Source organism: Myotis yumanensis, unplaced genomic scaffold, assembly GCF_028538775.1.
Source record: "Myotis yumanensis isolate MYYU_CA2020_CCGP unplaced genomic scaffold, mMyoYum1.0.hap1 SCAF_2, whole genome shotgun sequence".
In the NCBI taxonomy this organism is placed as follows: domain Eukaryota; kingdom Metazoa; phylum Chordata; class Mammalia; order Chiroptera; family Vespertilionidae; genus Myotis; species Myotis yumanensis.
The window spans coordinates 84,631,889-84,659,403 of record NW_027223753.1 but is presented as its reverse complement, the minus strand read 5'-3'; the positions used below and the strand labels follow the sequence as shown (position 1 = coordinate 84,659,403).

The 27,515-nt window shown below is 45.2% G+C and overlaps 1 protein-coding gene and 1 non-coding gene across 2 annotated transcripts in view; one reads left to right on the top strand and one right to left on the bottom strand.

Annotated features, from left to right (window-relative positions):
• ADTRP (androgen dependent TFPI regulating protein) overlaps positions 1 to 27,515 on the bottom strand; it is an 87,598-nt gene that overhangs the window by 10,216 nt on the left and 49,867 nt on the right. Inside the window, exon 5 of the mRNA XM_070405729.1 lies at positions 11,037 to 11,152. Within this exon, the coding sequence (XP_070261830.1) occupies positions 11,037 to 11,152 (116 nt within the window). The remainder of the gene's footprint in view (positions 1 to 11,036; positions 11,153 to 27,515) is intronic.
• Positions 12,427 to 12,546, top strand: LOC139004681 (small nucleolar RNA SNORA28). The gene has a single exon (XR_011470529.1). It is a non-coding gene; the product is annotated as a small nucleolar RNA SNORA28 (small nucleolar RNA).

Below are 27,515 nucleotides of genomic sequence, written 5' to 3'. Positions count from 1 at the left end.
AAAACACATGTCGATGGGATGCACATTCACAGGATTCCACTGTTGGAAGGTGTAAGGGACAAGAAGCAGACAGCCCCACGGAACTAGGGTTAGGAGTTTGCGCTCAATAGGACATCTGAATATATTCTAAACATTAGAATTAGTTCACTTTGTTTACTTCATATACTTGAAATTCGGGTTTGCTAGTTCCCATTCACATTTACATAAGATAGTCTACAAACAAGGACATTGCCCTACAGGCCTGGAAAGTTTCTGTTTATTTACTTCATTTTTGTTTCCTTCAGCATAAGGTTCTGGAAGGAACGTTTCTGAAGTAAGATAAGGAAGTCTGTACTTTCACAGAAAAAGTACAAAGAAAGTTATAGGTGTATTAACTGACAGTGAGAAAAGTAATGAGAACACATATAGACTATCAGGCAAGAATGCAGTTATTTAATGAAGGGCAGTCAGCAGAGAGGCCTGAGAGAGGAGATGTCACTCAGTTGGTATTGCTTCTTTATGGCTTGCCTGAATATATGTTCAAAGGAGAGAGCGGGAGAGAGAAATGGAGTGGAGAGAAGCTGGGAAAGAAAAGGAAGAGGAGAGGAGAGGAGGAGGGGCATAAAAGGGCAGAGGAGAGGAAGGGAGGAAAGGAAGGAAGAAAGGAAGGGAGGGGGAGGAAAGAAGGTAAAGAGGGAAGAAAGGATGGAAGGAGGGAGGAAGGAAAGAAGGAAGGAAAGAAAGGGAGGGAGGGAGAGAAGAAGGGAGGGAGAAAGAGAGGAAAGAAGGAAGGGAAGGATGAGGGGAGAAGGAGACAGAGAGGGAGGAAGGGAGGGAGGGAGGGAGGAAGGGAGGGAGGCAGGAAGAACTGGCTTAGCAGGTCCAAAACTGAATGTCATTGTTCTCTATCTCAGTCAGTGTCAGCTTTTCCTGAGCCCCAGGTTCGATCTCATCAAATCACATCTAAATGTTTCTCCAGTGCACTCATTTCATGATCTCAGTCTAGGCTCCTTCATCCCACCTGGGTTTCTGCAATTGTCTACTCACTGGGCTTTCCTGCTCCCTTTAATTCACTTTCCACACCCTAGGCCACCAGTAATCCAATACTCTTTCTAAAAGAGAGATGTGTTCATGGCACGCCCCCGATTCCAGTGGATCCTTGTTGCTTTAGGGAAATATACAAGCTCCTTCACCCAGCCTACCTGGCCTTGCCCTGCCCACCCATCCACCCTCAGATCTGCAGTCCATCCATATTGAATCTCTTTCTGTTTCTTTATTATTATTATTATTTCTATTTTTTAAAATTGATTTCAGAGAGACAGAGAGAGGAAAGATGGATAGAAACATCAATGATGAGAGATGCTCTGCCTCCTGCACACCCCACATTGGGGATCGAGTCTGCAACCCAGGCATGTGCCCTGACTGGGAATCGAACCGTGACCTCCTGGATCATAGGTCGACACTCAACCACTGAGCCACACCAGACGGGCCCTCTCTATTTCTTGAACTAATTAAGGTCTGCAGCTTCTAGACCTTCACCTGTGCTGCTGTCTCTGCTTGGAATACCTCTGACCTTTTCACCTCCTTGGACATACTTCTCCTTGCTCTGGGTCTGGCTGAATCATACTCATGCTTCAAGGCTCAGCTTAAAATTCAATTTCTCTAGAAAAGATTTCCTGAATATCCTTTAACTCCCTTCTATTAGGTTCTTATGCCACATGCTTCCTCTACCATGAACTTAGCCATTTTGCTTATTTGACTCTTTCTCATGAGCCTGGAAGCTAGTGAGACAGGGGTCATGTCTGTTATACACATCAGCTTCCTAAATGCTGGAACACAGCATGTTCTTTATGTTTTTAAATGAATGGCTGTTTGGATGGCCCTATTAGCATCTCTCTTTCAACTGCTGTCCACTGTGGCTGCTCTAGACAGCTATCAGCTGCCTGACCCAACAAGAGCTCCACAGCCTTTGAAACTGGAAAATGTACCCAGGAGCCTTCCAAATTGGTTAATCTGATGTTTACTTTATTGATACTTTGAAGAGGCCAATGGCTCTGACCCTCAGTTGAGATATCAATAATGTATGTTCTTCTGGAACTGTCTGCCATGCTATTCTATGTGAGCCAGGGTGAGCAGCACACATTGGTAGCCAAAGTCAACCTCACAGTCTTCCCATCCTTCATCTTGTAGCATCAAATGATTATAATGAAATGCATACTTTCTGTGTCTTATCAATAGAGAAATAGTGGAAGTCTGTGAGTTAGAGATTACTAGATAGCTAGGAATTTTGTGGGCTTTGAGTATCTTAATTCTTAAAGTGTTAACCCTCATGTGATAACTTTCTAGCCCAGCAGAATAAATAGAATAAAGACCCTCTTGTCTCACGTTTCATGCTGACTTCATACATAAACATGTGAGAGGGTCATGTCTGCATCTAAGGCCAGAGGCAAGCACAGCCTGCATTTACATTTGCCAATGAATTTAACAAATTAGCAGAAGAATTCTCACAATGAGAATATCCCTGAGAATGGGTGACCTAGGGATTCCACAGCATGGAGCTTTAGTCTGTTGCAGCCCATGAAACCCACCCCCTTGTCACACCTCAATTCACCAACCTTCCCAGGCTTTCTATTCATCCCATACAAAATGCTCTTAGCCAAATATAAATAACTAGAGGCCCAGTGCACAAAAATTTGTGCACTCAGGGGGGAAGAAGGGGTCCCTCAGCCCGGCCTGTGCCTTCTCGCAGTCTGGGACCCCTCGGGAGATAACGACCTACTGGCTTAGGCCTGCTCCTGGGTAGTAGAGGGCAGGCCCAATCTCTAGGTGCAGCCCCTGGTCGGGCTCAGAGCAGGGCTGATTGGGGAGTTGGGGTGCCGCCCCCTGTCACTCACAGAGCAGGGCCAATAAGGGGGTTGGGGCGCTGCCCCCTGTCACTCACAGAGCAGGGCCCATCAGGGGGGTTGGGGATCTGTACCCTGTCACACACAGAGCAGGGCCCATCAGGGGGTTGAGGAGCTCCCCCCTGTCACTCACAGAGTAGGCTGATAGGGGAGTTGGGGCACCGTCCCCTGTCACACACAGAGCAGGGCGGATCAGGGGGTTGGGGCACTGCACCCTGTCACACTCAGGGCAGGGCCAATGGGGAGGTTATGGCTCTACCCTGTCACACACAGAGCAAGGCCCATGGAGGGGGGTTGGGGCGCCACCCTCTATCACCCACAGAGCAGGGCCGATCAGGGGGTTGGGGCGCCACCACTGTCAGACTCGGGGCAGGGCCGATGGAGAGGTTATGGCTCTACCCTGTCACACACAGAGCAGGGCCCGTGGGGGGGTGGGGGGGGCAGGGTTGGGGCACCGCACCCTGCCGCACACAGAGCAGGGCCGATTAGGGGGTTGGTGTGCTGCACCCTGTCAAACACAGAGCCGCAGGGCAATCAGGGGATTGGGGAGCTCCCCCCTATCAGGCACAGAGCAGGGCCCATGGGGGGGGGGAGGGGGTTGGGGCGCCGCACCCTGTCAAACATAGAGCCGCAGGGCAATGAGGGGATTGGGGCGCTGCCCCCTGTCACTCACAGAGCAGGGCCCATCAGGGGGTTGAGGAGCTCCCCGCTGTCACTCACAGAGTAGGGCCGATAGGGGAGTTGGGGCACCGCCCCCTGTCACACACAGAGCAGGGCGGATCAGGGGGTTGGGGCGCTGCACCCTGTCACACTCAGGGCAGGGCCAATGGGGAGGTTATGGCTCTACCCTGTCACACACAGAGCAGGGCCGATCAGGGGATTGGGGAGCTCCCCCCTATCAGGCATAGAGCAGGGCTGATCAGGGGGTTGGGGCACCTTCCCCTGTCAGGAACAGAGCAGGACGGATAGGGAGGTTGTGGCCCCGCCCCCTGTCACACACAGAGCCGCAGGGCGATCAGGGGGTTTGGGCGCTGCCCCCTGTCACGCTGATCCCGGTGCCGGGAGCCTCACTGCTCCGCTGATCCCGGTGCTAGGAGGCATATTACCCTTTTACTATATAGAATAGAGGCCTGGTGCACGGGTGGGGGCTGGCTGGTTTGCCCTGAAGGGTGTCCTGGATCAGGGTGGGGGTCCCCACTGGGGTGCCTGGCCAGTCTGGGTGAGGGGCTGAGGGATGTTTTCCGGGTGGCGAGTGACTAAAGCTCCCAACCGCTCCTTGTTTTCTTCTTTTTTTTTTTTTTTATTCTGGGCCAGCTTTAGCTCTGAGGCCTCGCTGCTGAAAACATGGATACAATGTTTCAGTCCGGCTGGGTTTCAGTCCGGCTGGTTTCTGGAGTTTTGTTTACCTTCTTATTTGCAACATAGTATATAGTTGCTTAGAGTTGTAGCTCAGAGGCGGGCAGCGCAGGCGGGGAACGTTGGGGTCCTCCTTCACTGCAGCAAGCAAGCCTCATACTTGCTTCAGTGCCTGGCTGCCGGCCGCCATCTTGGCTGACAGTTAATTTGCATATACTCACTGATTAGCCAATGAAAAGGGTAGCGGTTGTACGCTAATTACCATGTTTCTCTTTTATTAGTGTAGATGACATATTAAAAACAACAGCTAGCTTTAATAGCTACAAAAATTCAATCTGATTTTTAACATTAAGTTGTGAATTTCTACCATTGTCTCAAAAAATAAATTCCTGTCATGAGTTACGTTATGTTCAATAAATTTTAGGTGAAGCAAAAGTAAGTAGATAAATAGATATATAAATAGATATATATAGAGATAGATGATGATAGATAGATAGATAATAGATAGAATGAAAAGAAATTCTGATGCCGAACTGTCAGTTTACTTGGATGCTGAAAGTGCTGGCAATAATGAGAGTTGGGATGGCAAGCTCTTTATGGTATCTAAAACTGTTACCAACCCCTCCCTGGAACATTCCCTTCTGGCTCTGAGGTTCTTGTATATTCCTGATTTTCTACCATCTGATTATTCTTTGCTACTTTGCTGCTCCCTTACACCTCCTGTCCCTTAGATGAGGGCATTTCCCTAGCATTCTCTTCCCATGTTTCTCCCCTTTTCTTCTCTCTCTCTCCCTCTCTTTCCTCCTCTTCCTCCCTTCTCCCCTCCTCTCACTACTCCAGCAATCTCATCTCACCAGGAGGGTTAAACTCTTTGGATCTCTGCAGCCAGGTTTGATTAACCAGATGGAAGTTCCTCTGAGTAGGTGGTTCTCAGCCTTGACTGATGATTAAATTGCCTTGGGGGCTTTAAGATTCTGATGCCCAGAACATATCCTAAACCAATTTAATCAGAATCTTTTGAAATGAGACATAGATATGGGATTTTTAAACTGAGTTTTTTACTTATACCCAAAACTATTTCTTTCCTAATTTCTCTACATCATTAATGGAATTACTATCTTTTCAGACTGCTGGATGAAAATTCTGAGAATTATCCTTGATATTTTCCTTTTCATTTGCCTGCTATGTCAATCAATCCATAGAGCCTTCTGTTACTTCAACAATGAATCTCAGGTATGTCCCTCATTCCTGATTGCACAGCTGTATCCCTCTTCAGGTTGTTCTTATTTCTAATTTCTGTAACAGGCATTTTGGGTGAGTAGGAACTGAGGTTTGGACAGAAAGGTTAAGAAGCATAGATAGCCATTTTCTCTTCTAGCGCTTCGCTCCCACCCCTCTTCAATATTCATGCTGGCTAGCCTGGACCCCAAACGTTGATAACAAGGGAAGTTGTGTGGTATTTTTATATTTATTTTCATATATTAATTTACAAGAGAGCTAAGGAGACCTTTGGAAAAATGGGGCTGGGATTCTGATCCCCATGAAAATCTGAGGTTATAAAACTACGCAGTATCTACTAGTAGATGGCCCTAGGAGGTCATACTTCAGGAAAGGGTAACTGGCTCTGGGAGAGAATTCACATAATGCACTAGTGCAGTGGTTCTCAACCTTCTGGCCCTTTAAATACAGTTCCTCATGTTGTGACCCAACCATAAAATTATTTTCGTTGCTACTTCATCACTGTAATGTTGCTACTGTTATGAATCGTAATGTAAATATCTGATATGCAGGATGGTCTTAGGTGACCCCTGTGAAAGGGTTGTTCGACCGCCAAAGGGGTCGCGACCTACAGGTTGAGAACCGCTGCACTAGTGGGAGTAGAAGGGTATGGTCAATGCTAGATATGGCCAGGGCTGACCCTGGAACTCAGCTTAGCCCAGCCCTCTGGCAGTTTTTAAGAGATTCTGAGGATATGATGTCTGTATGTAGAAGTGTGTATGTGTAAATGGGTGCAGTAATTTAGAGGACTATTAAACCTGCCAGGTACCAGGTGCCCTGCCAGGTGTGGTCGTCACCTCAGTAAGCACAGTATAGAAGAAAAGAATCATCTCTCTCATCTCATACAAACTGTTATTGAGAAGTGACTTTGCAAATATCTTTCCAAGGCTGACTTATGGCTGCATATCTGTGCAGCAGTTGCACTGGACATGCAATACCTTCCACACTATCAGAAATACTAGGGCATAAGCAGATTCCTGGTCTACCAATATCAAGGTGGTGATATCCTCCAGGCCAGCTGGGGCTGTGGCAGTGGCCAGCAGCACTGTTCTATTTCTACCATCATAGGGGCAATGGTAGTGTGGCATTGTTAGCAATGGGGGTGGAGTACTAACCCTAAAGCGGAGCCAGGTGATGTTGGGCCCAGAACACTGGGTGTTGTGGCTCTACGGTCTGTGTAGGAGAGCAGTTTTCAGGCATGTGTGAGCACTCATTGGATTATTAGAACTCCGTAAAGGTAGGTGTTCTGAGCACTTGGACCTGGTATGACATTGGGACTATGAAAAAACCATGGACAAGAATAAAACAATGTGATTAAGCTATATGGAAAGAATGTTCAAGATAACTTTTATTTGTATATTGTTTTATTCTATTTTGCTTCCCATGTCTCATCATTCCAACCCATTTTAATCACTCTTGTCAAGATACCTTTTGAAAGCATAATTCTCTGGCCATGTCACTAATACTTCTCACTGCCACCTCCATGACATAGAAATAAACAACAGTGACAATCAAATCTCACATTGTCTAAACTATGTCTCCGCTTTTAGCCTGCCATCCACAAGCCTCCTTAAGAGGGCAGTTCCAGTGTGATTTCCTTTCAGTTTCTTCCAGTAAGAGCAAATTGCTGACCATTGTCCTGTGACCTGTTCTCCTTTGGCCTTGGGACTATGCTGTGTTGTCTACTTTCTCCCATTTTTTGAAGCTCTAATCCAGCCAGGCCTTCAGGACCCAGACCCAATGCACACCTTTTCCACACTGGCCAGCAAGACATAACCACTTCCTCCTCCATGTCTCGGTGGCTCCTTGTTTTTGTTCTGACATTTTATCACTTCCCATTGTGTGTCTTATAATTTGAGTGCACAGCTAATCTCCCCTTATTAACTACAAAACCCCTACAGGCTGGGTTAGCCTTATATAACTTTGCTTTTCCCAGCAAGACCAGCCTTGTGTTAGGGGAAATATTTGTTCAAAAAGAGAATGAATAAGAGCCAGCAGTAGGAACATTTCTATTTTCCTGTTCCTCGCCATGGCCTCAGAGAGAGCTAGGTGAGGTATTCTGAGGTGAGAGAGAAGGGAGGAGTGAGTGAGCTACCACATTTATAGGTGACTAATGCTTTCCAAAGGAAATGAAAGATTTGCAGTTATTACTACTTTGCAAAGCTTTATTTTCCCACTTAGGGGCCAGCCTCCAATTTTGCAATCTGAAAAATAACAAAAAGCAAGTTCCACATGTAAGGCAGTCCCCACGGTCTCGGCAATTATTTTTAGGTCATTGTGATGTGATTTCTGCGGTGAAATCCTTCCCTGGCTCAGAATTATTGCCATTTTTCTGACTCGTGTTTGTTTCTCACGCTCTGTCTGGCCCAAGCCCATATTCCTGACCTCATTTCTGCTATACCGTTTCCCCATTTGACCATCCAAACAGGCACGCCTAACAGCTGACCCACAGCTACTTCCCCAAAACATCTCCATGGATATCCACAGTTTGTAGAGCTTGTTGATGGCCACCTGTGGCCATGAAGGTTCATGGGTCTCAGAGCATTGCGTAAGGGTGGAGACAGCAGGCAGCAAAGAGTCTGAGCTCCCTTAACCAAGGAATGGACAGATATAGGAAAGCTTCCATCAGTGGTGCAGCATAACATGGCCACATACAGGTGCATTTGATTTAGTCTAGAAATAAAGGGGCCTGGCGGACGAAATGCTGATTTACTGCTTCATTAATAAGGAGGTCCAAACCCAAATCACTGGGTGTACCCAGTCACATTTCTGCTGGTGCTTCCTCCCACTTGCTCCATTGCATCACTTTCCCATCACAAGCACAGTGCTGGACACTACATCATGATCGCTTTTCGACAGCAGGAACCATGTTAAGCTTTTTTGCATACCCACCCCTGCAGCACTTAGAAGAATATGTTTTGCACATGCAGTGAGCTGAACAAATACCTGGCCATGTGCATAGAGTGGAAAGAGAACTGGATTTGGAAATAGACCTGCATTTAAGTCCCAGCTTTGATTATCCCTGGCCCTATGCCCTTGGGCATGTCATTGAACCCGCTGAGGCTTCAGGTCTCCAACGCTAGGTGGTCTCTAAGTCTCCTTAACCCACCCACCTTCTCTAATTATATTTGAAATTGATTGATATTGTCATCAACCGGCTACTACCAAGTCTCACAAACGCTACCAACTGGTCTCCTCGTGCTTTTCTCCTTAATTTTCACACTCCAGCCAAAATCAACTTTTTAATCATCTTTCTTACCTAAGCCACATCATTTTACTCCTCTGCTTAAAACATTTTCCACAGAAAATTCCTCTAGTTTAAAAGTCCAAACTCATTGATGTGAATTCATGATTTAGCTTTACCCTGTCCTGCAATTCAGCCACACCCTCAGCTCCTCCAGCCCTTCACAGATGCTGATCCTTCTGCCTAAAGGTCTTTCCTATGCCTCTTTTGACTTACTCCTACTCATTCTTTGGGCCTCAGCTTACACATTCTTTTCTTAAGAAGACAGTCTTCAGCATCCCACAATGCCCTGTGCTTACCCCTATTACAGTCTCATCATCCTGTCTTCCCACTGTGTGTGTACTTTCTTCTCTCCCAGAAAGCCCCAAGAGGCAGCATGGTATCTTGTACATTCCTGTGTCCTTGTTAACTCAGCACGGTGAATAACTGAATGGACCTATGACTTACTCACACCTGACTCCCCCCCCTCCCCCAACTTGTTGTACCTCTTCTCCCCAACCGCCCAGTTCCCTGCATTGTCGGAACACATGCCCAGGCACCAACAAGCCAAGCCCTCTTGACTACTGTTTCTCATCATTTACGACCGCTGCAATTTCCCCCCAAATGCTAGTGGCCGTGGTGCTCTTGCACGTTCTTGGTTTCTGGGGTCAGATTTGAGGATCAATGATCAGCTTCCAAGTTCTTAGGTAGAAAAAGTTAATAGATTAAAAGTACTGTCTTATATATGAACTCCAGAAGTTATACTTGGCAAGAAAGAGTAAATAAGATTAAAGTCCACCAAACCAAACCAAAGAAAACAGAGTATAGAAATGCATGTATATAATCAACCAGCTACTGCCCTTCTTCTTCCCAAAACATACAACAGACTTATCATTATGGATACATACTCTTACCCCATCCCGGGTTCCAAGTATTCTGTCTTTAGGGGTTTATTCCTTTGAGTTAAGGCAGATTTGGCAAATATATGGCATATATCTTGTTACTCTCCATTCTCATGCTATTGGCCGATTACAATTCTTTTGGTAGGGCCTGAGAATCTTTCCCAGCACAGGGCTCCCAACATCAACTACCAGTAGGTCCCCAACTTAAGCATTATTCTCTAAAATGACCTTGTTAAAATGCAAAGGCCCCAGGCTGGAGAACAGTGTAGATCACTGGAATCTTGGGGTAATTGACTGAGCAAGTACTTTCTTTAAGACAGGGGAAGCAAGGAAGACTTTGGACACTCAGGGAAAGAGGGTGCGAGGGTGGGAGGAGCAGCTTCACAAAAGGGAAAGAAAGGCAAGGAAGGAACCATCATCTGAGTAGTTCTGGCACGAAGGTTACTTGCTCTAAGACAAAGGCTCATGAAGCCCATGGAGCCGGCCTTAGGGGCCCAAGCCCCTGTGGAACATGTTCTCTTTCTGGCTTCTGTTTCTGACAGGGCACTGTATTCCATTAAACTTTCCCCTACACAGGGATTGGGGGATTACCCAGCTTGTCAGATATGAATAGTTTATGTGAGTCTAGACTAGAGAAGGAACGTCATTAGCTCCGATATGCAGGCAGTATGCTTGGCATGCCTCTTTCAGGAAAAGCATGGAGTGGATGAGAAGGCTCTAAAATGGAAAGGGGTTTCCACTCACTGGGTGGAAGATCAAGCACTTCCCCTTGATTACAGATCACTGGGCAGTATTTCTGAGAATTAGTGTTGCCAGGTGGTTGAATGATAAAATCTAGGCCAGCTGCTTAAATGAGTTTGCATGACTCCACGAGGCTGCTCTGCAAGCCCCTGGGCAATTGCCCAAATGCCCTCTAGGAGCTCTAGTGCCAGATGTTGATGCAAATAAACCTATAATGATGCAGGCAACAGGAATGGGACACACCTAGCATGCTCAACTGTCACGTGCCTTTTTAGAAGGAATATATTTAGATGCCTTGGATCATTCAGCTATTCAAACATTTAATTGCAAGTGGAACCAAAGATCAACATTTTCTTGGGGAAAGTAACATGTGTAGTAGCTTTGCAATGATTAATTCCTCATGAGAAGGAGAGAGGAACTTGTGACTTGTTGCATGTGTGTATGTGTGTGTGTTGTGCCAGCTGTGTATTCTTTTGCTGTGATGTGTCCATGAGTATCAAAAACAATCAAAATTCTTTTTACTTGAAAACTTAAAGATGGCTAAATCCCCATTAACTCAATATAAAGGCAGTCTTACAGAACAGTATGCTTCTGGAATATTCCTCAGAGGTTTGAATGACAAGCTGAAGATGGTTTTCTCTCTGCAATTCTTACCTGCTAATGTAAGCAAGACTCGCAGCAGCCAACAAGGTGAGTCCATTCTTCCTCTTTGGATAGCAGTGTGGCCTGAGGATGACTTCAACCAGGGAAAAGGGGAGTATAAACGTGTGCTGCAGGAGGAAATATGGCAGTCATGTCAGTGCCTCGGCTTCCTAGTGTTTCTAATTCTCTCTCCCCCCTCCTGTCTACTTTTTCCACAACTACCAGGGAAACTTTCCAAAACTGAGATCGTATTCCTTAGATGCCCAAGGACCTCCAGTGGCTCTCTCTTGCTTATCATATGCATCCAAACTCCTTTGTCTGGCTACCAAGTTTCTTTTTAATGTGCCATTGTCCAATCTTGTCCTGTTTATTGCCTGCTGCTTCCCTCTCCTAATACACAAGCGTGCGAGCATGCACACACACATGCGTGCACACACATGCACACACATATGTGCACACACACACTCACCCTCCACTGAAACAAGGCTGTTTCTTTCATTATTCTTGGTACCCAGCATGCTTGCTCCCACCTTCACACTTCCTGTTGATTCCTCAACTGTGTGAAACGTGTCTTCTCTCCCTGTACTGTATCCACATCCATCTATGTTCTCACAGCCAGTGCAATTTTCCATGATGCTGTCTCTGAATTTTCCTTTTGCTAATTGCTCTCACCCAATCTAACTGCATTTATATCCTGTGCCATGCAGTCTAGCACTTGTGATGTGTATTTGTAAGATCTTGGGGGCCAGAGAACACGTCTTAGCCCATCTCTGCATTCCCCATTGCACTTGGTGCCATGTAACCTTCCTGTTAATGGGGCAGGTGTTGTGTGTGGGGAGGGGGGGAGGTGTGAGACTCCCTCCAAAACCCGCTATGCCCTCCCCACTCCTTCCCTGCTTAACCCTCTCCTTCATAACCATCTGTCTTCTCTCACATATTTCAAACCCTTAACATGTTTTTAAAATAATTCAATCAAGGAAATAAGCCTTTAGTAATAATGGTGTTTGCAGGTGGAAAGACTACAGAGGTCTGCTCCCATCTTGGTTGTGGGAACTGATCTGGGAACTAAATTTGCCCTTCTGCCATACTCTGTGCTTACTGGGAATATCTAATAGTGTTAGCATTTTACAGTTTTTACATTTCTGTCATTCCTCTTTCATCCCTCTTGCATCCATAGCCTTTTCCTGCAAACTCCATCCCATTCCCATTCCTGAGTCCTGAGGCAGCGATGTCAGCACCTTGGTTACAGTAGTCCCTGGGGCTTAGGAAGGCCACAGCGCCCGCATGACCATGCTCCATGCCCAGCTATGCTCTGGAAGGCCTTTGCTGTCCGCCCATTATGCTTGTGCTTAGAGACAGCCCCAGGAGGCAGTAGCTCCCTCTTGCCTTATCTGACCTAACTAAGGTACAGTCAGATCAAGACCTTTAGATGACACAATTTGAGCTGGCGATAGCAACAAAGTCTAACCTATTCCAGTGGTCTCTCCTCTATGAGACAAGCCATTATATAGACTTAGACAGTGTTAAAAAATAATAATAAACTTTAAAAAGACATTTAGATGACAGGAAACAAGACAAGTGTTGGGGTGAGAAGGAACAAGTCTTAAGCATAGGGTGTTACTGGGCGGAGAGGGCCTCCTGGGGGCCCCCAGTCAAGGCTGCTGTTGGGTGGCACAGAGCAGTTAGGCCTCTTTAAGGCCCTGAGAGCCCACATTTTAGTAGCAAAGCCTAGCGAAACAGCCTTTGGTACAAACCATAGCTTTTATATAATCTGTCCAAAGCTGGTCCTGAACCTCCTGACTGGTTGGATATGCAAATGGAAAGACTGCCAGGTGCACTGTCACACCTTGCCTCCTGTTTCAGTTTGATTTTAGGCTACAGCTTCTGTGTCTCTCCCTCCAGTAAAGGAACATGATATTTAAAGGCATGACTTTTGAATCTGGCCCCGGACTAGTTTCTGAACTTCCTCTTCCTCAGTTGTGAAATGGGGTAATTACTAATGCGCACGTGTTAGGGGTGCTGCTCTGAGGACTGAGATACGTGCATGGAAAGGGCTGACCCCTTGGCCCAGGAGACTTGTAGTGAGCATTAGCTGTGATTGCCCTTACTGTGATATCATTCTTCTCTCATTGCTGACCCAATGTGGAGAGGGAGAGGCAAAGTTCTGGGATGCCCACAGCACCCAGTGCCCGGATGCACACTGACCCATAGGAGGAGGCTGTGGTAGCAGAGCCATCCCCACAGTCACCCCATGACTCCCTCCTCAGCCCCCAGCTGGCGCCTGTGCTCCCAGCCTCAGAGCCCTGGCAATGCTGTGACGGACATGACGTTTTTTTTTCCCCAGAGGCCACCTCAGGAGGTGAGAGATGGGGCTGTCCTTCCAGCAAAGCCCCTGCCTCTCCACCTGCCTTCATTCTGCCACAGCCAGGAAAGATCCAACTCCTGCTAGCAACCATTAACAGTCCCATTATACCAGCCTTTGCTCTGACAGATTTTATTAGCACTGTCCACTGGCAGCAGCTTCTGCTCTCTACATTAATGATTATTTGGAACAGAATTCCTGTGAAACAATGCACTGTGTCTGCATTAGGAGAAAATGAGTTCACAGTGATTAATGCTTTCACAACAGATAACTCAGGGATGCATGACTGGTCACCTCTTCAAGGGGCCTGCCCTTTGCAAGTGACATTCAATTGAATTTCCAAGTGAATTCTCCCTGATGACTCTGGGAAGCTTACTTCAGTGATGTCATTAGTGATGGGCCATATACTGGGGCTTAATACCTACTAAAAGGTCCTTAAAAGAACCACAGTTTTTGGCTGGGCTGGGGGTAGAAATGAGGGAGTAGAAATGAGGGGAGGAGGAAGACCACATTCTGTGAGCTTTCTAAATATTTAGCTACTGTGAAGAGCCAAGCATGACGCACTAAACCTTGTGGTATTTCAAATGTACTGGTATGTCACCTCATGTTGATATAAATTACATAACCTTTGTCAGGCAGCATATTTTTTTTAAAGAGGAAGAAACAATTCAGTAAGAGAAAAATCAAATATGCTTTCTACTTCCAAAAGAATCTAATAATTAGGCTGGGATTGACACAAGTTAGAATGCTGCCAAAAATTGCTGAAAACAGTGACTCATTCTGTATTTCAATTAACAGTTTCTCAGTTTCCCTTCTAAACAGTGAAGCTGACAAAAATTAATTATCTCAGAAGGGGTAAAATATTTCTTTCCAAAGTAAACAAAACACCATGGGCTGAAACAATAGTATGTGTAAACTGAGAGGATGGAGGAAGCTATCTTTCCTTGTCAAATAAGACATCATTTTGGTAGATTTTTCTTTAAATATCTCATTTTAAAAGCATCGGTTCAAAGGACAGTGTTGTTCTTTTCCCATCCTTTTTTACTAAAGTATGTCTTTTCTCCCTTCCTTGGTGTAATGCCTGCTTCCATTTGGATATATTAGAGACAGAACTATAAGCATGAAATATTGATTTAAGCATTAGTATAATAATTGCCATTTAGAGTCCCTGGTTGCAAAATAGCTTTGTAGATAAGTACTAAAATTTACCAGCCCATAGAAAATTCTTACAAGGTTATAGGAGTGGCAACATGGAAGATAATGAGCACTTACTTTGACTCAACTCATACCAGTAGGTAAGTAGCTGCTATAAACAGCTTCCCAGTATATGAAGCTAAACTTACAATAGGATGCATTTGCCTGGCTCTTGTGCAAGAGGCCAGGCTTAATCACTGAGATAACCCATGGAGCCGACAGCTCATCATTGTCATGCAGGCTCCAGTACTGAATCAATACGCTAGGATGGTCACACTCTTATCTCTAAGATTTTGGGGGGAACAAAAACACTTAATTTTCTCCAGTGGCAAAAATTCAGGGAGCCTCCACACTTTAAATATCAGGTAACATTTAAAATATGATCTCTGACTCTTTCCTCTATTTCATTTTCTTATTGAACTAGCTGTTGGGTTGAGTTGACTAAGATAAACAAAACAGCTTATACCTTCTGGGACTGGTCATTGGGAGACTTTCTCATTCATTGCTGTTTCTAATGAACTTACATGTTGCCCACTTCATGTTTGCATCTGTCTTCTTCCTTCCCCTGTTCAGGCAACACTTGGATCTGAGAATTAATTTCTTCCATTGCCTCTTCCCAAATTGATGTCCTTTCCCCAAGTCTCTAGGATAATGTCTTCAGTTTATGGTGCTCATGGGTAGAAAGTTTTAAATCAAGTTTTATTGCACCAACAAGATCTCATTTCTGGGTATGTTAAGGAGGGTATTTTTGCTTAGTGTATATTAAATATGTCACTTTTTAATTTATTTTAAAAATGAAAGCCTTCACAATCTCCTCAGGGCCAAACACATGGTCAAAACATCAATTAAAACTTAAATGTAAATACAACAGACATGAAAACGAAGGCAAAACCAACCTTAATAGAATGTTATTTTACCAGGCTTGTCATTATACTGTGGATCATGTTCCTTAAACCTGAAAACTACATGCAGTAATAGTTGTTTTGTAAATCCTTGTAACACAATCTCTGCTTTTCATAATATTGTCCTTTTGCCAGATAAAAACTTTTACCTCACTCCTTAGCACTTTCTCTTACTGTAGTTTCTGCCTCCAACCATCTACTAGTATATTCTCCATAGTTCCTGTGTTATTAAAGGTGCAATTTTGCTTTCAATCTGAAATATGGCAACCCTGAATGTAAATATAAGCTAAATTGCGTATATCTCTAGGGGGGGGATTTCTCTCTCTCTTCTCCTCTCTCTCTCTCTCTCTCTTCCTCTCTCTCTCTCTCCTACACTACCTGCAGGGGTCCTTTTTTTATCTTAAATGCTAGAGTTTAGAAGATAATTGGATTTGTAAAAATTCCCTTTTCCACTTTCTAGGAACTCAAGTGCATAGGCTGGGTACTGCTATAATTAAAGAGTCAATGTTCAAATGCCTGGGAGGAGGGCTTGGGAAGATAAACCAACTACAGAAAAGCCACAGGCTTCTCTTTGATCTCCATAGTCTATGTACGTTGCTGACACAGCCCAGCCTGCTAAATATTCAAAAACAGAAGTTAAAAACCAATAGTTTTATTTACTGCGGAGGAGTAGTAATGATTGCAGTTTACTCTGAAATGCACCAAAACAAGATAAGTTGATGGATGGATGCATATATATGTGCTAGAGCAAATACTGTGAACTAGTAATAGTAGAACCTAAGTGGTGAGTAATATACGTGTTCCCTGTAAAATTCTATAAACTCTGCTTCATGTTTGACATTTTTTATAAAAAAAATATTGGAAGAAATGCAAATAGTCTTTACTGACCTAGAAAGAGAAATAAGTGCTCCATTGGGCCAAGGAAGAAAAGCATGCCATTATTTATGAACTTGTGTGTGGATTGAACAGGTGGTTAAATGATAACTTTGTGAATTTTCTAAGAAGGGTTTCTAAGTGATGTTTTACTTCCTATACTGTTGTCCTTGGGGTTAATATGTAGTTTGGCCAACATCTCAAAGCAGCATTCTTCTACTATGAAGCTAGTTGGCTTTGATGGCACCCAGCCTGGTGAAGAAGTGGCCATTTAGATTCTATTCAGGTAAGTAAAAGACAAAAGAAAGATCTGGGATCTTAGGACCGACCCTACAATCATGAGTATATCTGCTTCTTCCTGCTCTCCTCCTCTCTCTCCCTCCCTCTGCAAAGCATCAAAACCCCTCTCTCGCCCTCGCTGGTTTGCCTCAGTGGATAGAGCATCGGCCTGAGGACTGAAGGGTCCTGGGTTTGATTCCACTCACGGGCACATGCCTGGGTTGCGAGCCCGATCCCCAGTAGCGGGTGTGCAGGAGGCAGCTGTTCAATCATTCTCTCTCATCATTGATGTTTCTATCTATCCCTTTCCCTTTCTCTTTGAAATCAATAAAAAATATATATATATTTTTTAAAAGTAACTCTCTCTCTAACTTAACTCCTTGGCAATAACAACAGCCTTAGACACCTTTTATAATCACTAACTCATTCCTTTACTTCTTATAATCAAATGTGGTTCACTTTTTCCTTCAAATTCTTCTCATAACTGTCTATTCTTTAACCTTCCCCAGAACCACCTCCCTAGTTTTCCCCTATTTTGGTACAGACTCAACATTGCAATTTGACCAACCTCCTAAAGCAAGTTTCATGTTGCTACTCCCTGCTCCAAAACCTTCTGTGGCTCCCTGTTGCCTCTGCCCCCCGCCTATACTCCTTCTCTAATCCCATCTCTCTCTAAGTTTCCACAGTATCTTCACAGACTCCCTCCTTTTAACTCAAACCAGTCTTCTCTTTAATCTTTGTGTTTTCTCCAATTTCCTTCCCTAGAATTCCTTTTTTTCACCCATCAATTCTGTAATTCTTCTCTCTCATCCACCCCAGCTTTGAGACATCTTACAATCAAAAGCACATACACTAACATGAGAAGATATTTAAGAAAATCAAGACCCAGGAGAGCACTGAAAGACAAATACACCAACCAGAGACCTGCTTGAGATTCAAATTCAACAATACCTTTCCTGACAGACAAAGTAAAAGAGAGAGATGGAATGTACACAGTTCTTTTTTTGTAAGGGAAACTAATTTTTTCTACCCCTAATTAAGCCTCAAATAAATTTCTACCATTGTATTTCACTTAGGGACATTAACTCATAGTAGGCAGTGCTCTCAACTGTGTCCCCATAGCAAGCACAGAGGTCTTGGTTCCACAAATTGTAAAATCTCAAGACAAAATAATTAAACACAATCTATTGAGTGGGAGATAATATTGTATAATTATGTAGCCTTGTAATGATCAGAGCAGTAGATGGACTTGAGAAATACTATTTTCTTCACAAATGTTTTTATTTGTGTTTGTCCCATTTGTGAGTCAGACAACAGCCATTATTTTATTCTGTGTTTAGAGCTGGGAGTGTAGGTATTACACACTGTTGATGATGCTGTTGAATGCTTGGAGAAAGCTGGAGAGTCTGTGGTAATGTTCACAACCTTTTACTGCAGATAAAGACTCTCATCAAAGAAACCATCCTGCCTCTTTTTTTTTTTTTTTTTTTTTTTATATTTTATTGATTTTTTACAGAGAGGAAGGGAGAGAGATAGAGAGTCAGAAACATCGATGAGAGAGAAACATCGACCAGCTGCCTCCTGCACATCTCCTACTGGGGATGTGCCCGCAACCCAGGTACGTGCCCTTGACCGGAATCGAACCTGGGACCTTTCAGTCCGCAGGCCGACGCTCTATCCACTGAGCCAAACCGGTTTCGGCAACCATCCTGCCTCTTGAAGCTGAGTGCCCAGCCCTTTTGGCTACCTCTGAGGCCCATGTTGCATCCACATTATACCCACATCACATCCTGTCTTCCTTTGTATGAGATGCTCACTCTCCTGTTCTTCCCACAGCTCCTTTGGTCTACATTAGACTCTTCAGTGCTTAATTATATTCAGTTTTATTTTTTACCCTATGAAGTTCATGTAATTTTTTTTCTATTCTGAATTAAATTATAAACAATTTGAGGTCAAAGTTCTCCTTTTCAGGACATCCGCCCAACTCAGATTTATAAATGTTCTTTGACTGATTTTCTTCATTTGAGCCTTTATGTTGTAAAGTAGAATTAATCCTTTAATATGGTTTACGGAGCCCCTAGTGAACTAGTAAACTGTCCTGTCTTACTTTCATGCCCACACCCCACCTACAGCCTTCACCCCACCCTTACCTCCTGATTAATCTGAACTCCATCCATAGTACCCTCTCTCACCACTGATACATAGACACTTATCCCTCCCCTCTCTCTGCCTCACTACCTTCTTCTCATCTTACAGGGATAAGCACATATCACTGACTCTGGGACAGAATCTGAAACATCCAGCAGGTGCCCTTCCCTGGCATGGCCGGACCTCCCTGTGCTCATCCCCCTCACAGCATTACATAACTGCATTCACCTCATATTGGACAAACTTTAAATGGAAACAATTCAAAGAAGCTTAGGGCTATCACCATTTCATCTCCAGTGCCTAGCATGGTGCTTAACCTACTCTGGCCACTTAATATCTGTAGCATTAGTGAATGAATCAATGAAACAATAGAATGGTCACAAGAGGAAGAATAGAGAGCTCTTCTGCATAGCTGGGGAAGACAACCCAGTATCCTGGTATGAGGAGACAGCAGCTGCAGTCCAGATTCCAATGGCATGGGCAGCCATGCATCAGCTGTGTCCAGAGTAGCAGGGTCACGGCGTCAGTTCCACTTCAGGCTGGTCATAATTACCCTTTGTCATGGCTATAGTTTTCTTCTCCTATCATTCTGAAAAAGGGGTGTTGTGGGTCACAGAAAAACTTGCAAGAAAATGTGACTCCTGGGAACTCCCCTTGTGTGCCCATATCATGGCAACAAAATTGCAGACTCAATAAAGGGGTTTCACCATCCAGGAGCCAACAACTCTGCAGAAGCTGGAAGATATGTAGCCAGTAAAGGCTGTTCTTTGTTAATCTTGGGACCCACTGGCCTCTGACCCTTCCTTCTGAACTTGGCCAGGTGGAAAACCCCCAGGTTTTACTTGATATCTTCTTATATCCCTCCCCTGTATTAATCTGTCATTAGCCCTTCCTCTGTGCTTCTGTGCCTGGCTGCACATAGCACACAGGGAGACTTGTTTTTAAGACATAGACAGATGGGCAGCTCTTTAGAAAACTGCTCCAAGTTGGAGGACGAAGACTGTTCTTTTCAAGAAAGAGAAAGTTTGGGAAGCTTGGGAATCTGTTCTTGCTTTGGAGCTACCATCTCTCAGGGCACCGTCCCTTCCTCTCAGATATCTTACTACAATGTGAATAAAGGACTCAGAATGTGTAGACAGCTGGTTCCCCCGGGAGATAACAGTATTTTAGGAAAGCATCCTGTAAGCATAAGCTCTGGGGAAAAGTTCCAAACTCCCCACATGACGATCCCATGATGGACCAGTTTCCACCCTTTCTCCTTCCTGCCTCCAGCTTTCCCTTGCTGACCCACCAGGGAGTTCCTAAAGGGACTCACCCACTGCTGTGCTGAAATGACAGGTACTCACTGGTGAGTTTCCCAAATGCAAATAATTGGTTGATTCAGAGTTAGTCTATATGTCAGGCTATATGAGGGACACATGAGCTCACCATGTGGGTCTTAACACTAGAGGAGGAAATGGCTGAGAGAGGGACCTACATGTAAAGGAAAAAGAGAAGTTTGCTTGGGAAATGTCCCCCTTCAATATCCATCACATATTTCATGAGAAGCGGTTATGTTTAGGCACTCCAGGCAATTAAAAGGTATATAAGATATGTTCCTGGAACTCAAAAAATATTGAATTTGAACTTAGGTGTAGCCTTACAGTAGAACTAGTTAGTTTTAAAGCATTATAATGGAAGCTCTGGAAGTGACAGACAACAACAGGTGGCACTGAGTTAAGCACTTGGGAGTCCACAATGAAAGAGAAAAAGATCTTGTTTAATGCAAAGACCAACTTCTCTTTCACTCACTAGGTAAAATCTCTCTGACCGAAAAGACTCAGGGGTTTCTCTTCAACAGCTTTTGTGTCATCTCAAACTGTGTCTTATTATCTCATAGAGTGTCACTAAGTTGTGTTTTGTTCTCTCAAAATAAAAGTTAATTGTAATTCCCCTTTATTAAAAAAGATCACTATATATTACTGATTAATTTTTCAATTATGAACCCCTTTTTTTCCTTGCTGGAATAAATAAAACCAAAGGCTGTCTGTAGGCTATAAAACTGAAGATGCCAAGTGGGATAGTAGATATGAGTTTGGTGTTCAGAAGATAAATTTAGCTGAAGATAGAGATTTGGGAGCCAACAGAGTATAGATATGACTTTTTTTTTTTTTCATGGCAGTAGATGAGAGGACCCTAAGAGATTGTATGAGTTAAGAATAAAGGATCTCAGAGTAAACACTATGGAACAGCAATAGTTAAGCCAGTTTCTCAACCTCCACACTACTGATGTTGTAGAATAGATAACTCTTTGTTGTGGGAGCTACCTGTGCATTGTAGGATGTTTAGAGCATCCTTGGCTTCTACTTACTAGATGCCAGAAACATCCACTCACCCTCAGTTGTGACAATCAAAACTGTCTCCAGATTATTTCCAATTTATTATTGTCTCCAGATCAATCCCAGTTGAGAATCTCTCATTTAAGTGATGGGCAAAAGAATATGTTGCAAATATAATTGAAAAGGAGTGGTCATAAAATCTGGCAGAAAGGTAAATAAGGAAATAGAATATTTTGAGAAAAATGTAATCAAATATCAAGGAAAGGTATCCTATCTAATAATAGAGAAACATGGTAATTAGCCATACCTCTGCTACCCTTCCCATTGGCTAATCAGGGCGATATGCAAATTAACTGCCAACCAAGATGGCGGCCGGCAGCAGGCAGCTTGAAGCGAACAGGAGGCTTGCTTGCTTCAGTGACAGAGGAAGCCGACATTCCCTGACTGCCTTGCCGGTCTCTGAGCTTGCAGTTTAAGAAACATTATTACAAATATAGAAGCTAAACAAAACCCCAGAAACCTGCTTTCAGCCAGCCGGGTTTCAGCCAGCAGGACCGCAACATTGTTTCAATTATAGAACAAATGCAGATCCCTGCTTTCAGCCAGCCGGGATCTCAGAGCTGGAGTGAGCAGGACCACAACAGTGTTACAATTATAGAACCCAAGCAAACCAGATACCTGCTTTCAGCAGCCGAGGCCTCAGAGCTGGAGCCAAGCCTCAGAGCTAAAGCTGGCCCAGAATAAAAATAAATAAATAAATAAAAAGGACAGGTTGGGAGCTTCAGTCACCCACCAGCCTGAAAACAGCCCTCAGCCCCTCATCCAGACTGGCCAGGCACCCCAGTGGGGACCCCCACCCTGAAGGGGGTGTGACCAGCTGCAAACAGCCATCATCCTCTCATCCAGGCTGGCCAGGCACCCCAGTGGAGACCCCCACCCTGATCCAGGACACCCTTCAGGGCAAACCAGCCGGCCCCCACCCCTGCACCAGGCCTCTATCCTATATAGTAAAAGGGTAATATGCCTCCCAGCACCGGGATCAGCGAAGCTGCAAGGCCTCCTGGCACCAGGATCAGCATGACAGGGGGCAGCAACCAAACCCCTGATCGCCCTGCGGCTCTGTGTGTGACAGGGTGTGGTGTGCCAACCCCCTGATTGGCCCTGCTCTGTGTGTGACAGGGTGCGGCGCCCCAACCGCCCCCCCCCCCCGCCCCCACCACGGGCCCTGCTCTGTGTGTGTGACGGGGTAGAGCAATAACCTCCCCATCGGCTCTGCCCTGAGTGTGACAGTGGCGGCACCTCAACCCCCTGATCGGCCCTGCTCTGTGGGTGATAGAAGGCAGTGCCCCAACCCCCTGATCCGCCCTGCTCTGTGTGTGACAGGGGGCGGTGCCCCAATTCCCCTATCGGCCCTACTCTGTGAGTGACAGGGGAAGCTCCCCAACCCCCTGATCGGCCCTGCTCTGTGCGTGACAGGGGGCAGCACCCCAACCCCCTGATCGGCCCTGCTCTGTGCGTGACAGGGGGTGGCGCCGCAACCTCCCTATCGACCCTGCCTTGAGTGTGACAGGGGGCGGTGCCATAACCCCCCAATCAGCCCTACCCTGAGCATGACTAGGAGTGGCATCGCAACCTCCCAATCCGCCCTGCTCTGTGCATGACAGGGGCGGCACCCCAACTCCCCAATTGGCCCTGCTCTAAGCCCGACCAGGGGCTGCACCTAGGGATTGGGCCTGTCCTCTGCCACCCGGGAGCAGGCCTAAGCCAGCAGGTAATTATCTCCCGAGGGGTCCCAGACTGAGAGAGGGCACAGGCCGGGCTGAGGAACCCCCCTCTCCCCCCGAGTGCACAAATTTTTGTGCACCGGGCCTCTAGTCCTATATAATAAAAGCCTAATATTCAAATTGTCCAATCATGAGTTCGACAGCTTGCTATAACGTGCACTGACCACCAGGGGGTGGCGCAGAACATGGTGGTCATTGAGGATGCGGCACTGGCAGCAGATAGCAGTGGAGGCACTGCCAGCCCCAATGGGTTCCAGCGAGAGTGGGACCTCAGAGAGATGGTGGAGCAGGTGAGTGGGTGGCACCAGGCCACAGCCAGTGTGAGCCAGGGCCTGATTGCCCCACTGATTGCCCTGCAGATGGCAACCAGCGGTGATGGGGGGGGGGGGGGGAGGGGCGGGGCTGCTGCTGGGCTCCCAGGCATTAAGGGAGCCGGAATGGAGGCCCTGGCCCTAATTGATTACCCCGAAGGCAGGATAGAGGAGTAGGTGAGGGGGTGATGCCAGGCCACGGTGGGGTGCCAGCTGGGGCTGCAGGGCTGCAAGGCTGAGGGTGTGAGCTGGGGCCCGATTCCCACAGACCACCCTGAGGGACATAAGTACCAACCACCCAGCTGTTTTAGAGGTAAGCACACAGTAGTGAGCACACAGGAGTTTGTTTTTTGTGTCCCACATTGCTCATTCTTCCTTCTAGGCCCTAGAATCTAGGGTGACACTCATATTCTTCATCCAGTCCTCTGCATCTTTGTATTTTAAAGCCCTGTTCCTAATATTCTTGGACTTGGACCATGGAGCCCCTTGAAGCTAGGAGGTTAACATGGATATGTCTCCATGGCTACCATTGCCACCTGTTCCATAAAACCTAAGGGTAGGTGGAAATCTGGACAAGTTTGTAAGTGTGAAAGTGAGGAACCTACATGCAGGACAAGTCGATGACAAGTTGGCTTGCTCAGAGCCCTCTACACTTCAGGGAACGCAAGCCTGTGGCATTAAGACAATCTTCCCATTGCCAAGAAATTTGGCTCACTTCCTTATCGTGGTCTTCTTAAGAAAAACAAAACAAAATTTCTTGAAAGGTCAAAAAATTCCTTCCCACCACAATATAGTAAATGTGGCTTTTATGAGTTCCTAGATGTGTTTTCAGAGAGACACCGAAAACACACATGCTTTATTCCCTACCAATTTGTGCTAGGCAGACTCTCCAGACTACCTCTTTGAAATGATGCACTTTTTAGTTTCCAAACTCAGTGGTGGGGGAAGGGAGGGAGGGGAGGAGCACAAAGGTTTTGTTTTGTCTTCAGCTTTCAAATCTGAATTTTCACTGGTAAAATCTGTTCCTATTAAGGGAAATGAAATCCCCCCCCCTTGCCTTTATGAGTTTTTTATTCTTCCCTCATAATAAGAAGACTCTTGCTTACTATTTTACTGTTAAAATGTTAGTTTCTATGGCAGCCACCAAAGAATACTGATGGAGTTCCACATTCCTGGATTCACTTTTCACATACATACACTAATGAACCCCATACAAGCCTCTTTGTCCATCAGTAGGAATCCTGGGTTGGATATTATCAAGTATCTCTCTCAGGGCCAATGCTAGCCCAGCAATGAAGAGAATGGGGGTAATTGGCCTTTCACACATTTCACAGAGATAGAAAGAGACTGTTTTGAACCGACTCCCCTTTTTCCTTTGACCACCTTTCTTTCATCTGGTTGCCTCTGAGGTGATGTCTTCATTCCTTCTTCATTGCAGCCTTTGCCACCCTTCTTCCTTGATTCAGTGGCTTTCTAGAACTCTCTTTGGTTACATGAGTACCCAGTTACCTAATTAAGATCTAAGAATGGTAGTAACAGAGGCAAGTGTGAGCCTGGAAATGGTTCTGCCAAAGAGCATCCATCCTTGAGCCACAGTACAAATCAAAACAAACATCACCTCTTCCCTAACAAAATACGTGCCACTACTATTGCTAACAGAGGGGAGAGGGTCTTGTCTCCCCAGTTGTTAGTGGGGGTAGATTTTTTATCCTGAGAAAAAGAATTTTCTGAGACTCTCGCACGGAAAGAGTTTCCAAGTTCTATTTCTCCTTGTCCCCCCATAGAAGAAGTGTAGCTGGGGCTTTAGTAGAGCTAAAATCAGAGCCAGTACCCAGAGTTTCCATTCTGTCTTGCATAGCCCAATCTAGCATCAGGCCAGCTTAATTTTGTTTCCCCAATGCAATCCATCAGTCCATTGCATGTGGGGTCTGCAGGGAAACATGGGCAAATGCAAGGAAGCCTAGAGCAAGCCAAGAGCACAAGAGAGCCAAGAGAACTCTTTTGTTTAGGAGATTATGCGTTCCCAAATTTTTGCATGGTTGCAGTGACCATGCCCATTCTGCCCAATGATCTTCGTTCCCAGGTGTGCCTAACACTCCATGTCACCCCACCTTTGTTGGATTCCTTCCCGGAGAGTTTCAGGGAATAGGCCGGTGGTTCCCTGGGTAGTGAAAAGTTGCAGCTTCCTGGTGAAGCTGCCCAAATGACATGCCTATAATGTCTGTTCTTCTATCTTTGCTCCTTTCTTACTATTAATAACTAGCTAGTTACAATGGTATCACTATGACTCTGCCTCCTTTTCAACATAAATAAGTCACTAATATGTCATGTTTTTGATGTAACAACTAAAAGCCCCATAGATATTTCAAGATACCAAGATTCTCCCTGAAATTTCCTCACTTACAACTTTCTATGCAAAAGAACACCTCAAAACATCAAAGCATATACTGTCAGACACAGATTCTAGAGATAGGGCTGATAAAGGCTTTCTCTTCACCTTCAATGTTCCCTGGCCCCAGCACACCCCACTCTACCCCTAATGAGGAACTCTGGGGTGAGTCAAGGGTGCAGAGAGACTTCCAGAGTTGAGATAAAGACTTCATTCTTGTACACAGTAGTCTTCAGTAAGTGCCTGTCCCATGCCAGTCTGTATTAGGTACTGGGGATTAAATGGCAAACAAATATGGTCTCTGCCCTTGTAGGCCTATTGTTTAATCAGCAAGATTTTATATAAACACGTAAAAAAAATGACTTACATACCAATCATGGCATATGCTATGAAGGACACAAACAGGAATCTATGTTTCAAAAGAAAAGTGGAGAGACATTAAGTAAGGCAGTCAGGGAAGGCCAGTCTAAAGAGGTCATTTTTAAGCTGGTGATTTTTTAAAAGTGCAGAACATTATGGAGGAGGACTATTTTCCTATTTACAGTTGACCCTTAAACAACATGGGTTTAGGGACACAACACCTCCCCCCACACCCCATTGTCAGAAGTTCATATATAATTTTTGATGCTCCAATAACTTATTTGTCCCTTATTGTCCATGGGGGATTGGTTCCAGGACCCCTATAGATAGCAAAATTTGTGTCTGCTCAAGTGCCCCATATAAAAAGGTGTAGGTTAGTGCATACAGTCAGCCCTCTGCAGCCATGGATTGGAATAGTATAGGTATATTTTGAAAAAAATTTGTGTATAGGTGGCCTGGTGCAGTTCAAACCCATGCTGTTCCAGGGACAACTGTATTTTTTTGCTGTATGGAGAAGGCTGAGAATGGAAGCAGGAAGATCAGTGTGGAGGTGTTGTGTCATAGAAGCAAAGGTGGACACCAGGGTATTAGCAGTGAAACTAGAAAGTGAACAAATTTGTTCCATATTTTTTAGGTGAAAGGAACAAGATTAGCTAATACATTGAATATAATGGTGGTGGATGGAGGGAGGTGACAAGGTCAATGCTGGTTTCCATCATGAGCAATTGGGAAGATGGTGGCTCCATTTCCTGAAGAGGACCATGCCAGGACAGGGTTGGCAGTGAGTATCACATGTCCATGTCTGGACAAGCTGACTCAGAGATGGGCGAATAACAGCAATATCAGGTAGACAGTTAGAGATGTGCTATCAATAGAGCCAAAAAAAGCAGAGTTTCAAGGATAGAGAGATCTACTGTGATGAATGCCATTGAGAGTTAAGTAACATGGGTGCAAAATAGGAGCCATGGATTGGCAATGTGGAACAGCTGATGACTAGAATAAGAGGAATGCACAGAGTAAGTGTGGATCATACACATGGGTCCGGGGCAATGTCTCAGGCTCTGTTCCATTCAGAGACACATGCATTCTTTTTCTTGTGGATTGAATGGCAATATCTGCCCTGAAGGAAACTAACTAGCCAACCCCACAACTACCTCCCACCTCAGCCCCAAAATCCTGGTGACATTCAGGGCAGAGCTCAGAAAAAATAAAGTTATAACTTGAGGTTCACCTCTGTTTCAGGTGATAGAAAGAAGGGATGCTCTTTTTTATGTCTTTCCTTTCATCTTCTCATAGAGTAGGCAGTTCAGAAGACGATGCCAGAGAAGAGGTGCCAGAAAAGCGACCTAGCAGCAAGCTGCCTTCCTGCTTCTAGAGAGGCTCTAAGTGAAAGAGACAAGATGGCTCAATCGAACTTACTAGAATTCAAGGGAGCAGGAAATTGGGGTGGTGGGTAGGGAGTAGTACCTATGTTAGCAAAGTCTCCATCTTGGGTCATTAGGCTTCTTGGGGGAGAGCTGAGAGTTTGGTTAAATCTCTCAGTGGGGGGAATCCCAGTTAACAATTAGGAC